Source organism: Porites lutea, chromosome 13 (genome assembly GCF_958299795.1).
Source record: "Porites lutea chromosome 13, jaPorLute2.1, whole genome shotgun sequence".
In the NCBI taxonomy this organism is placed as follows: Eukaryota; Metazoa; Cnidaria; class Anthozoa; order Scleractinia; family Poritidae; genus Porites; species Porites lutea.
Genome location: NC_133213.1, coordinates 21,518,978 through 21,532,652, shown reverse-complemented (window position 1 = coordinate 21,532,652; position 13,675 = coordinate 21,518,978). Strand labels below are relative to the sequence as shown.

At 39.6% G+C, this 13,675-nt stretch overlaps 1 protein-coding gene across 1 annotated transcript in view; it reads left to right on the top strand.

Annotated features, from left to right (window-relative positions):
- LOC140923372 (fibronectin type III domain-containing protein-like) overlaps window positions 1–13,675 on the top strand; it is a 33,537-nt gene that overhangs the window by 14,190 nt on the left and 5,672 nt on the right. Inside the window, exons 2-10 of the mRNA XM_073373463.1 lie at window positions 4,143–4,216; window positions 4,443–4,757; window positions 6,199–6,525; window positions 8,674–8,791; window positions 9,586–9,809; window positions 10,228–10,372; window positions 11,435–11,568; window positions 12,169–12,453; window positions 13,383–13,675. The exon at window positions 13,383–13,675 is cut by the window's right edge and continues 4 nt beyond it. Of these exons, the coding sequence (XP_073229564.1) occupies window positions 4,162–4,216; window positions 4,443–4,757; window positions 6,199–6,525; window positions 8,674–8,791; window positions 9,586–9,809; window positions 10,228–10,372; window positions 11,435–11,568; window positions 12,169–12,453; window positions 13,383–13,675 (1,896 nt within the window). The 5' untranslated portion in view covers window positions 4,143–4,161. The remainder of the gene's footprint in view (window positions 1–4,142; window positions 4,217–4,442; window positions 4,758–6,198; window positions 6,526–8,673; window positions 8,792–9,585; window positions 9,810–10,227; window positions 10,373–11,434; window positions 11,569–12,168; window positions 12,454–13,382) is intronic.

The following is a 13,675-nucleotide window of genomic DNA, read 5'->3' as shown; positions in this document are numbered from 1 at the left end:
TAAAGGCAGGCTCGAGGACATGTATAACGTCATGCTCAGTTAAACATTAAGGACTGCACCACGTATGCTTTAAAGTACATTTCAGTTACGGTTTTTGCCTGTTGTCAATACGGGAAGATAATAAATTGTTGTATGTACCGTTGTTTCTGTTGTACTTTTTTAATTTATTCAGTTATCGCAGATCGGACCATGAAAACTTAATTAGGTTCATTTTCTAAGCAGTGTGACGTGTTTAAAACAAAGAGAAAGCACATTTTAGTTTTCAATTAAAATCAATGAAATCAAAGAAAATCAAAATCATTCAAGACTGCGGTTTTGATTTTTACTCATTTTCCATATCAATCAATTAATTGTTATTGATTTTTATTGACTATTATTGTTGTTATTGATGATTGATTTTGATGGCTAACATGACCTTTTCGAGATTCACGCGATGTACGGCAAAATCAGGCTTTTTCCCAAGTTTCAGTGACAATACTGCGCAACTTACCGGACGAGATATAAATGAAGTTTTCATCTCTACTGTTATATTCGCGGGAAAACCAATGGATATTTAGGCTTTAAGTAAGAATTTAGATCGTAGTTAGAAAATGATACCATTGCAAACTTACAGTAGGTGAAAGTAGTCCTGAATAGGACTGTTGCTGTTGGACTGACGTTTCGACAACCTGTGCGGTAGTCATCTTCAGAGTCAAAGTGAGTTGTATCACGTCAGTTGATGGTATAAACTCTGGTTATTGACCTGATTGGTCAATTAAGTCGCGATGTTATTGGTCCTATGTGAGTTAAGCCGCGATGTCATTGGCTACATGAACACTCGTAATGTCATTGGTGCGTTTCGATCCGGCATCTATCGTGAATCACAGTTAAACAGTCGTCTATTGTTTGTCAAATTGTCAGTTGTCCAGTCCTTCTCTCGTTGTTAGTTTTGCTTGATTCCGTCAATAAGTCGTTTGTAAGGTGCCGGTAATAGTCAACAGTTACAGAATTTTTCCCTATAACGACACCCAAACTGGCCAGCAATGTATGTCTACGTCTGCTGGGAAACTTCCCAGTAAGTCAGGTTGCAGGTACGGTTGTAGGTGCACCATTCTGGCTGGGAATAGTTCCAATAGTCTTGCTAGGAGTGAGGGACAGATAAATTTTTCCCAGCATTCTCCCAAAATATTTAAAGTGGCTTCAGAAAGCTTTATTCATGCTTCGTTGTTTTTTTAGGACTGTTTTTCAAAATTTCTTGTTGGGTGCCCCTGAGTTTCTGCCGACTTCAAGTTACGAATTAACACTACAACTACTACTACAATGGACGGAAAACAAAAGAACTTGGGACTGTGTGAAAAAACTCTTCCAAGTAATTTTTGCGTAGGACTTTGTTTCTTATGACAATGTTTTGATTGGCTTTGGGTTCATTCGTCGTCACCCCCCTCCTCCACTCCCCCCCCCCCCCCCCCCAGAAATATTGTGGCCAAAAAAGCACTCATTTCCACCCAATTTTCTAAAAAAATTTAATTTTGTTTGGAGTAGGAACAGTCACGTCTAATGGTGAATTCTCTATATAAAACCGTTTTATGATGCTGTTGTTTTTATAATATCATAGGTGACGAATTACTCCTTAATTTTGGCGTGAAATTTTAGCGTTAATTTGCAATTTCACATGTGAAATTACAAAATTGCCATGGCAACCCTTCCGTACGTCTCAGTGTCAAGATGGCGACGAAGTTTTAAAATGCCGTGAATGAAGATGTCAGGGCACAAAAAGACGCTTTAGAAAACCTGAATACACAAGAGAATATAAAGTAGGATTCTAACAGGTATTTTGCCGGAAAAGTCTGAAAAATTCTGAACTTTATGAGCCAAATTTAAGGTCTAAACATTTGAGAGAGTGGAGTTCTCGATCGATACGGATCCAGGATAAACATGTCAAAAATCCAACATTGCTAACGTAATTCGTCACCTATGATATTAATAGGTAATCAAATGGTATACTCGTAAAAGTAGGGAGTAATTTCGCTTGCGTTTTGTCCAAATCCTAATAATTTCCCGGGCCTTCAGGCGAGGGAAATTATTAGGATTTGGACAAAACGCAAGTGAAATTATTCCCTAAATTGGATTACACATACTAATTTGTTGTGCAAGGGAAGCGTGTGTTTCGATCGTCCTGAATACTGAATGAATTCAATTTGTCTTGTGAGATTATTCCGTTAAAAAACTGCAAAATTATAATTAAAATAGGTCAAAAATGACAAAAATTCTGTCCGAGGTCTACAAACAGACAACGCCTGATAGTTCTGTTTACATCAGAGATGGTGTAAAAAGGCTGGTTTACGCACTACCAGCTAGAATTGTTGCGAGCCACACAAAATTTCTACCTAAATTTCTACCTAATTTTTCATTTTGGCCTTTCCTGTAGACAGGGAGACACCGATAAGTTATAACGAGTAAATTGGCTGCCATCGGGGACTATCGTGTCTTCACGGCCTTTATAGCATAAAATTATAAAATAAAGGTGGTATAGGTGGCATGGGCACAAAGGTGAATTTGCTTGGGAAGAATTTGTTTTCCACGCCTAATCTACTGTGGTAAAAGGTGATTTCTATTTATTAAGATTTTAGATGTTGCTCCATTCTTGCACTGTTTGCAAATTATTTTTTCTCTTAAGTCACCCAGCCCCACCCTTAAACGTCATATGGATCTCCCCAGTTCACCGATTTGTGGATTACAAGTTTATTGTTTGATTTAAAATTATAAATTAATTATCTAGAGCTACGCTTTTAGCCCTGGCTAAATCTATATATTATTAGAGAGGTTAAGCATCACGTTTACGTCTAGTGAGGTAAACGCGAATCTGTACCATGTGACCAAGTTTCCCCTTCTTCTTGCCGTTTACTGTTCATTATTTCAACACATAAATTAGTAGTTTCACGCTAATTTTTGTCCATAAGTCAGAATTGTTTTGAGCTGTTATTTTGAGAATCTCTCAACTTGAATCCGACGTTTGCCGTTTGCAGTCATACGTGATGCTTAAACTCTCTATTGAGAATCACTGGAATTTAAAATATGAAAATCGTGACTAACTGCAAAATATAAATTGTACTGACACAACGTGTGAGAAATGTCTCCTTACTATATAAATAAAAATTACAGCGTGATCTGACAAAAAAAAATGAATAAATAAATATTAAGTGAAAACGTGAAAAATGAATAAAATATATAAACTAACAAACTCAATCTGAAGCCTTAAAAGTTTTCAGCCAAAAGAAAGGAAAACAAAACCGAAGTTGAAAGGCCATCGACAATTAATATTTGAGCGGTTACGTTATATTTGGCATTTATGGTGTGATATTAGAGTTTCAAATAGGCATGTCCCGATTGCTCTTGGCAATTTTTCGAATTTAGAGCACTATTTTACATTTCCAGCACTCTTAAGCACTTTCTTGACTTTGGAGCAGAATTGGAGCATTTTTTCGCTCTTTGGGCAACATTTAAGCACTTATTTTTACAATTTTCCACTTGTTAATGCAATATTTTGTCTTCGAAAAGTTTTCAGGGAGCCGAGCAATTCTATTATCATGAATTTGAATAAATCCACCTTGTCGCCTGACATGTTGTCATAAAAATGCAAATCTCCTATTAGAAAATCGAGCGTTAAAGGTTTAATTGAAAAAACTAAGAATATTTATAAACATCTGCTAGGAAATAATTAAAAACTACGAGCAACTTTCGAGCTCTATTTGGAAATTTCATTCACTTTTTCAAAACTTCGAGCGCTATTTGATCATTTTTTGGACATGTTTTGAGCACTTTTTGGCAAATGTTTAGCGCAATCGTGACATGCCTAAAACCTGTATCGTAATTGTATTCATGGAAATTTTCCTCAGACTGCTCGACTTTATTTATCCGAAAAAATTTTTAAAATTTACCTAAACGAAGTCATCAATATCGTTTCTACCGAGAAAAGAATGGTTGTCTGGCTAAAGTAGGAAATCTTAGGACTTTCTTTTATCAAGTCTTACGAAATTCCTTCATGCTTATAACAATTTCCTTAGTTCTTCAGTTCTTACGAAATCTCGCTTATAACAATTTCCTCACTATTTTGCTTCCATACTGTGTTTGTATTGAGGTATTTTTCATGTTTTTGCTTGCAGGTGTGTTTGATTCTTCACGATGTCGTGGATTATTCTTTTTCTTTCAGTTTCCTGTTTCTCAACACTAACAAATGGTAATTACACAAGTCGTGTATTCAATGAAGTTGTTATCGATACAGGGCTTCCACACAAATTGTGACTGTTGTAGTGTATGAATTTAGAGGAAAATTATGGGAATATAAAAAAGTTTCATAATTTCGTAATATAATGCGGTGAATTGTTATCTATAAGATCAATACCGATACCCGGGGGATGGTTGCTTAACAAGGTTCAACTGTACTCTGTATGTTTAAATTGCAGGTCAACAGCAATCAGATCCACCCAAAATTTTTAATTTTCTAACCAAGGATTTAGTAGCTCCTGAAGATGTCAAGTTTGGAAGGAAAAATGCCTTGACATTGCCGTGTGGTGCTAGTGGAAATAACTTACAATGGACTTGGAGGCACAATGATAATATAACTATTTCTAACGGTGATAAATTCACCGTTGGTGAGGATGGAACCTTATATGGAAGTTACCTAGAAAGTGAGCAGAGTGGGCACTATCAGTGTTTTGTAAGAGACAATGCTACGGGCATTGAGACGTTCAGCAGAAAGATAAAAGTCGCTGTTACAGGTTAGGGCACTTTTAAAATCTGAACTGAAACATTTTCCAGGTCGTCTGTTTTTCTTACTTGCAAACAGCTCCTACTAAACCTTTTTTCGAGGCGAACTCACTTTCTTAATACGAAATAATCGCGCAAACACATTTCCAAAAGCGCGCCATGTTGGACAAAACAAAGAAAACACCCAGGTTTCCTGTGACGTCAACCGTGCGTTTGTGCACTAACAGATCATGGACAACGACCAATCACAGCGCGCGTAGCATTCATCGACCATAGCTCTCGACCAATCAGCGAGCGAGAAATCGTTGTACCAATGAAAAAAATTGGCTAGGTTGACTTTGTTCAATTGCCGAACCCATTTAAAATTAATCAAACGAGTGAAATTCATTAGGTTTTATTACGGAATGTTTAATTTGTTGCGCTGGTTAACGGTGTTCGATCTTAGTAGTCCTTTAGCCAGTGGTGAACTTACGCAAAAGCACGACAGAGAAAAACGACGGCAAACCTTGAGTGACAAGCGTGACAGTAAGTTTACTTTATCGCATGAATAAATACAACATTGTGAAGTGATGATGACAATCAAAACGGTTCCAAGAATTACCAGCTAAGGAGGCAGGATTGCACTAAGGCTCAGCAGATCCGATCACAGATCAAACGTCTTAGATTTTGTGAGCACTGCCCCCTACGTAGTCAACAGTAAACGGAAGACAAAATACGGGCAAAGCAAGAAAGCAACAAGCAAAACAACAACAACAACAACAACAGCAAAACAAAATAAAAACAAAGTAACACTGTTACCCCCGCGGGCATTACAACTTTTTTCATTACGGTAGCCTGAAGCAATTTTAGGTAAAGTAAGATGGTCTGAATGGGGTTAACCGTCAGCCGTCAAAACCCCTAAAACGTAAATGTCAACCGTCAAAATTGGAAAATTTTAACCGTCAACCGGCAAAGCTAACCGGTAGGACTCCCGTTTGAAAGGGGCGGGGATGCTCGTTGGAAATTTTGAATTAAACCCGTAAAGGAGAGCAATCTGCGCATGGCCCAACATTTTTTGACCCCTAAAAGCGATCATTTTAAACTTTGATCAATTACATGAATCGAGGAAATTATTACGAATTGAAAATATATAATTTTTAATATTTCTTCGAGTGTAACCCTAAAAGAGACCTTTACGACTTAATATAATAGTATTTTGCCCAGAACACCCTAAGCGAGACCAAAATCTGATCATGAAATTTACACCCCTAAGCGAGACGACGAGCATCCCCGCCCCTTTCATATGGGAGTCACCCCCCGGGCAAAGCTACCACCCCGTTGAGACCCTCAAAGTAATGGTGGATGGTGGAGATGCTTGGTGAGGAGCCTGTGGGGGGGGGGGGGGGGGGGAGTTAAGGAGCTTTACTAAGCACAACCATGACAATTTTGTAATATTCTTGTTTCCTTATACAGTTGTAGGGGAATTTAACGATACGGAACCTAAACAGGTGGAGCAGAGTGTTGACCTTGGGGACGAATTTAGTTATGCGTGTCCTCAGCACGCTCCCAGTTATGGTGTCAGCTACTCGTGGGTGGGGAAAAGCGCCGGTTCAGATATACAGTTCAAGAGGAACGAACGACGAGCCATCACACAGTCAGGTCATCTATTCATAATGTTTGTGACTGAGGACGACTTTACAGATTTGGAGGGATATGTTAATCAAGGAATCAGTTGTAAGATTTCTGGAGCTAACAGATTTGACGAATCTGGTCTTTTAAAGTTAAAAAAGAAAAATCCAGGTGAATTCTTTGTTTTCTCTTAACAGTGAAGGAAGTCAACAAGACTTGTAGCTAGTAATGTGTGTCGCCTTTCTTTAGAGCCTGTACTAACTCTCCTTCTGATTTCGGTGGCTTTGGTGTGGTGTCCATATTACTTTCAATCCCTCGGCCACATTACAGTAAAGTCTCTCTTAACGCAAACCTTCGTAAAACGGACACCTACAGGAAGTCCCTGGATTTGTATTCTCCCTTTATTTGTATCTTAATAAGACGGACACCTCTCTGAGAAGGACACTAATAGCGCCGCTGCTTGTGCCGGTCCCTACGCGTTTCGGGTCACGTGGTTCGAGCGAGTTTTCCCGACCGTTAGTCTCGGTTAAGTCACCGTAATGCATTGACGGCGAGAAGGCCTAGACAGACGCCGTTCAGAGACTAGGCAAAGATGTGGTGAAAAACGTAACAAGGGGCACAAAATGTAATTCAATCCCAGGGGCAGATCCAGGGGGGCCCTCCGCCCCCCTTATTTTTTGACCGTCCCCCTTCCTATCTGGAGGGCTGGATCCGCGACTGAATCCCGTCGGCTTTTCGAGCCGACACTAAAAACCATCCAGTATAGTGTGTAAGAAGTTCTAGCGACAGTACCCTACTTAGTTATCCGAAGGTTAAGCCCAAGGCAACTCTCGGTACCACCGCGGTCAAACGTCTAAATCGTTATTTTTGTTTTTTATTGGTGGGATTTCATTTACCAGTTAGAGAAAAATGGGCAAAGATGTATAAATCAGTTACTCAACATAACTATCTTTCCATTTTTCTCAAAATTTTGAGCTTTTTTCGCTGAAAACGCTTCGCGCTAAAAGAGAATCATGTTTAAAAATGGCGCCGATAATAACGTCAGCATCGGTTTTCAATCTCTTAGAACTTTTTTAGTAAACTTTTAAAAAGTTTAGTAAACTAATAGGATGTTAGTAATATCCTAAACTTTCGATAGTAAAAGTAGCAACCTTAACTTTGAAGTATTTCGCTTAACTTTTGCAAATTTCACTCGTTTGACCGCTGTGAAAGCCCAAGGCAACTCTCGGTTAACGGGCCTTTCTGTTTGCTGCACCTAAGTAATGGAATGCTGTGCCAAGATTTATTAGGGAATCCATTTCAATTGACACTTTTAAGAGAAAGTTGAAGACTCGTCTTTTTAAAAAAGCATTTTGTACGTACCACTTAGATAATAAGATTGTATTTCTAGCTTACTTGATTATAAATAATTTTCAGCTTATAATTTTTAAGATTTTGCTAACAGATTTTATCTTTTTAACTTTTAGCCGTTAGTTTTTCTATTTCATATCTATATTATCATCTTATTTTATCATTTTTATTATCATAATTATTCTTAATTTTTATTATTAGTAGTATTATTGTTTTGTTTTGTTTTGTTTTTGTTTTTTCCCTATGGCGCATTTGAATATATTTATATAGATATTTGCGCCTTCTTGCTATCTGGAGGGCTGGATCTGCCTCTGAATCCCGTCGGCTTTTCGTGCTGACACTAAAAGCCATCCAGTATAGTGTGTAAACCTATCCGATATGTGACATGTGATGCTCCACTTTAGAGGTCGGCACGGCGCAGCTTCGCTCTGTTACAGAAAGCACGCCGGAATCACCGTTCTTATGTGCGCACAGAAGCCCTTTCCGGAAGCAAAAACTATCCGGTATGGTGTGTACAAAGCCTAAGCAAGGCCTGGTTAGCTCAGTTGGGAGTGCTCCGGTCTGCCGAACGGGAGGTCGCGGGTTCAAACCCCGGCCGGACCACACACTCAGGGGGCCTCCTTATTTTTCGACCAAACTGAAGCCCGAAGTGCTGCCTTTGTAATGACATCTGCAAATGTTTAGACTTTCTAGTCTTCTCGGATAAGGACGAAAAACCGTACGTCCCGTCTCACAGCACTTTCACTGATTTGTTCTTGTGGGGCGTGAAAGATCCCACATCACTCTTCGAAAAGAGTACGGGTCGTAGACCCCGGTGGTGTGGCCAACCTTTACGGGTTGTGTGATTGGGTGGGGATGGCACCTCACATGGGACCTGAGTCCCGTTCAAGCACATTCCTTCCCGATAGGCCTGTGTCCAGAAAAGCTGGTAAATCAAATGTTTTAACAGTATTTTGTATTTTGTCTAAGATAAAAAAGATCCAGAGACACCAAGAGCGCCTTCGTGGAAGTTGGAATTTATGTCTGCTGCTAAAGAAGAGGCTTTGGAGGGAAAAAATAAAACTTTCTATTGTCTTGCAGCCGGAAGGTAAGTTGGAACATGAGTTCAATGGACCAATATCAATTTTAATAATAAGATGACGATGACGATGGCGATAATAATAATAATAATAATAATAATAATAGTAATAACCAAAGGTTACGGAGTGCTGGCGACAAAAATGGAATGCCAAAACGCTTTCAAACCAACTGAGTGTATTAATTGTGAAACCTAGCTGCTAGCTCGCTTAAAGAAATTATTTAGCCCAGCGTTCAGCCATTGAGTTTTATCGTTTGTTGAATAATTTTCTTGAACCGTTCAGCAGTTCATAGCATCCGTTTTGAACGGCTTGCCCCCACCCCGCCCCCCATTTCTAATCCTGTTTTGAGCTGTGCGCTGGGCCTTTTAAACGAATAGCAGTAAAGAACGTTTTCACCGCCCCATGTAAGGGAATTGGGATTCTGGAATCTGGGAAATTGTTGCTTGTGGAATCCCGAATCCTGGACTTTGGAATCTGGGATTCAGTTCGAGGAACCTAGAATCTCACTAACGATTAGAATCCGAAATCCAAGTCGGAATCCAACACTGGAATTAAGTACCTGGAATCCAGAATCCACGGCGTGGAATCCAGAATCCAAGACTGGCCGGAATTCCTTTACATGGGGCGAGTTTTCAGGTAGGAGATCACAATTTTTCTAGGGTGAAAAAAAGGTTGTTACTTTGGTAGGAAAAACATAGCGACAGGAGCCCATCCTGATAGCGATAAAAATACATTTCTTAGTGAGCACTTGCTATTTGTTGTTTTACTGACAACGTCTGGCTGCTATTTTTTTAACTTCCAGACCTGAGCCAAAAATAACCTGGAAAATTAACACAGATGGAAAATGGGAAAACCTTGTGAATGAAAAGGACAAGTTTGAGATTGCCGATGCTTTCCATGGAAGATTGCTTAACATTATATCTGTAAAACACAAAATACATGATCAAACCAAATACCGCTGTGAAGCAGAAAATTCTCAGAATGTTGGAAATCAGACAGTCTATGATATGCAACTTAAAGTGAAAGGTAAATGGCCTTAGGGCGTTTCCATTCACCCCCTCAAATGATCGAATTATCGCAAGATTGGTACTGGATTCGGAATTCTTTATCAGAGAAACTTGGTTTCTGAATTCCAGTCTCTAGCGGGATTTAGGATTGTTTGAGCTGAATTCCGAGTTCCAAAGCACAGAATTGCGGATTCTACAAGCAAATTTTCCAAGATTCCGGATTCCACAAGCAAAAATTTCCTTTATTGCGGAATTCGGCTTCCCTGACACTAGGCGATACTTACTTGCATAGATTATTATAGAGACGGAGTTGTAGAGGTAATTGTTATTAAGGGCATTTCCGTCTTAGAAGCACACTTTTGGAAGAAAGGTTTTTGTTAGCTACATCATTTTTGTACACAATTATTAACCGATCATTTGATTGATTTTGTTTTCAGTTCCCCCAAAGTGGACGGCAGAGCCTCCGCCAGAACTTTTAACAATTGATGTTAACGGCAATGGCAGTTTAACGTGCGATGTATTTGCAGATCCTTCGCCATCTTTTATCTGGTACAAAAATGGGAGGAACCTCACAAAATCAACGTAATTTTTCTTTCTTTTTCTCTCACTATACACTTCGTGACAGGTAAACTTAGGGGGCCACATTCTATTTTTTAACGCTTATCTTTAGGAATAAACATTTTCGCGTTCCTACTCTGGATTGAAAAAAACATGAACAAAAACAAAAGAAAACAATAGCACGACACTTAATTTGAGTAGTTGTAAGCCGTCGGCGTTCACTGGAAGCTTATGACTGTAGGAAAAAAGATATTTTTCTTCGTTAAATTTTGCAATAAATGCTCTCTGCTTTTGCATGAATACTATAAATTGTAGCGAAATACGAGTTTAAAGAAACTGATTGTTAAACGAAAAGGGAAAATGCATAATTATTTAACAGCAGATGGCCGAGTTAACCTCTTTTTAGCTAGCCTGCGTAGCAGGCGCTTGGAAGTAGTGGGCACAAGAAACAACAGGAGCGCGAGAAGGAGACACGCGAGGGTGTCTCCCTCGCGCGCGCCCGTTCTCTCTTTCACCCACTACTTCCAAGCGCCTGCTACGCAGGCTACTTTTTAACCTATAGTTCGTCACGGGAGGAATGATTGCGTGACGAAGGCCTAAGAATGTCTGCGAGGGATGCTTTTAGGGCTTCCCTGAGTGAAGGGTTCAAAGGTGGCATACACAAACTAACGCCTTGAGATCAAGTACTTGAAAAGAACTCTAGTGGCCTTCAAAGGCATTTTCTGTACCGATTTCGAGCAAGCCTAAATTTCGCAACCGCATAAGTTGTGACTTTAACTGCGAGGATCTTCACTTTATTTAATCCTGAATATAGTAAGAAGTTAAACAATTCTTAGGGGTATGGTAACGCTGAGCTGATTGGAAACTCTTCATCTGTTACTACTCTATTTTCGAATCTCCCATAATACACTCAACTGTTGCCTGGTTTCACTAAAAATGGATATTCCCAAGAGCATTGGAAGAGGTGGGGAGGGGGGGGGGGGGGGGGAGAGAGGTAGGGGCCGAACAGATTGTATTATGGGAATTCGAAAATAGTCAGTTGCGGGTTGAGTTATGTCCAGTCACTAATCAAGTTGCATTCTATAGTGCACATGTGAGACCGAATGGCAACAAGCTGGATTTTCAGAATGTGAGTTCTCAACAAGATAGTGGAGTTTATCAATGTGTGGCTGAGAATCCACATGGAATAATCGTTTCCTATACAGCTGTAAGAGTTCGAGGTAAGCACTTGGAAAATTGCGTTTACAATTTAAACTCGTCCCCTATTACAAAAGTGGACTTTTTCTTTATTTTGAGATGAAGCAATTTTTGATAAAAAAGCTTGCCATTTTCACTGTGAAAATTTTATAAACAATTCACTGCTGTCAGGAATCCTCCGATTGCTTCTAAGACAAGAGATTTTCCCGATAATGTTCACGTTAAAACGACCAACAGACTCGAGTCACTTCACAATTTAATGTCCACGCTAATGGACTAAGAATTAAAAATGCACTTTTGTAATATGATCTACTATGAGTTACTAGAAATTTGGACGCAAAGTAAAATCGTATTTGGACACACATAAAATACGATAATTTTACGTACGTGATATCAGCCAATCAGTGACCCACTTGCCCTCCACAGCACGCGCGCGAACTTAAAATAGATCTCAAATACTTATCATGAGCCACAGGAACTCGCTCTCTTAACTCATTCTCTCTAGCTTTGCTGGTATACAAAACAAATCAGGATTCGTCACCGAACCAACTTTCAATACGTCAATTCTTCTTACGTGCATGTTTGGGTATAATGCCTTACACACGAAACGTTTCTCTTTGCAGCAATGGCACCATCTTTTGAGACCGGATTTGGTCCATTCTACTTGTTTAACGGCACTGAAGGGAGGCTGACGTGTAATCCAGAAGCAGCTCCACGGCCAAGTGAATATAAATGGTATAAAGGAACCACTCTACTGACGTCATCACCACCTTACAGAATAGAGCATGGGGAATTCAGCACATTGATAATTGACAAAGTTGACGAGAATCGAGACAAGGGATCATACAAATGTTATGCAGAAAACTCCTTGGGTAACGCGACGGAAACAGCAACAGCTACAGTTCTTGGTGAGAATTTCATCTATATCTTACGTTAGTGAGATTTAGTTTGACCACGAGAGCGAAATCGAGTACGAGGACGACTTAGAAATTTTTAGCTTGTAGACCTTATTCATGATACCCGCCTACGGTCGCTACTGCATCCAAAAAGTAGCATTGATCATTGGCACTCTTAATTTGTCTTTTTCCTCTTTTGGAGAAATATTTGCCATTTTCTGTTGTCTAGAATAAACAAAATCGACGCTATTTTTTGGGTCGGAAGATTTTGGCCCCTGAGAAACCACGTTACATCGCCTGTATCCCGTTATTCTTTAAGCGCGTGTAAAGATGGCGGGTATCGTGTATAAGGTTTGTTGTTTACCCAGAGCTCTCACTCTATTCCACGGCAAAACAGATACGGAAAGTTCAACCTTCGGACTTTGGTTTGATTTCCAGTGTTGCGTAATTTTTACGTGTGTACGTGTGTAAAATTTACGTTCGCAAATAAAACAGAGGCAGTGCATAAAAGGTCGCTCGTAAGCGTAAAAGTTGACCCTCGCTCAACTTCTCGTTTAAGCTCAGCGCTTTTTGTGTTGCTTCTATTTTATTTACGTGATTAAAATTTACCTGCGTAGCCAAAGACCGGTCAGTGGAAATCAACCGTTATGGGTCTGGTTTCAAGTTTTGCCGTTGCGGTGTTTCCTTAGACAGGTACTTCTTCTCCACTTTGTCTCTCTTGACTCAGGTGTATAAATGGGTACTGCTAAACTAAGGCTTACCCAGCGATAGACTAGCATCCCTTCTGAAAGGGCCAGAGAAGCAATATTCTTATGTGCTTCATGCCATAGAAACCCAGATTAAGCTCCAGCCGCTTAAAACCCATGGCTAGTGTTCCCCTTGAATTTTTCCACCCTTTGTACCGTATTACTTCATTATTGCACTTCACTATTGGTTTTCAGAGAGGACAATAATTACGGTTCGTCCAAGAAACAAAGAAGTACAAGAGGGAACTCGTGTTGACCTGAGTTGCAAGGCCAAGGCTGACCCGTCTCTTGAGACAGAGTTGAGATACAAATGGAAAAAGAATAAATCCGACATAGAGTACAATAACAGAATTCAATGGCTTGAAGAAGCGAAGGTTCTGACAATTGCTAACATTAAAGCTGAGGAAGCTGGTAATTATACTTGTGTGGCCTATACTCCTGATCCAAAAAGATCTGAAGATCAAGCATCTGCTGTTATTGATATCGTT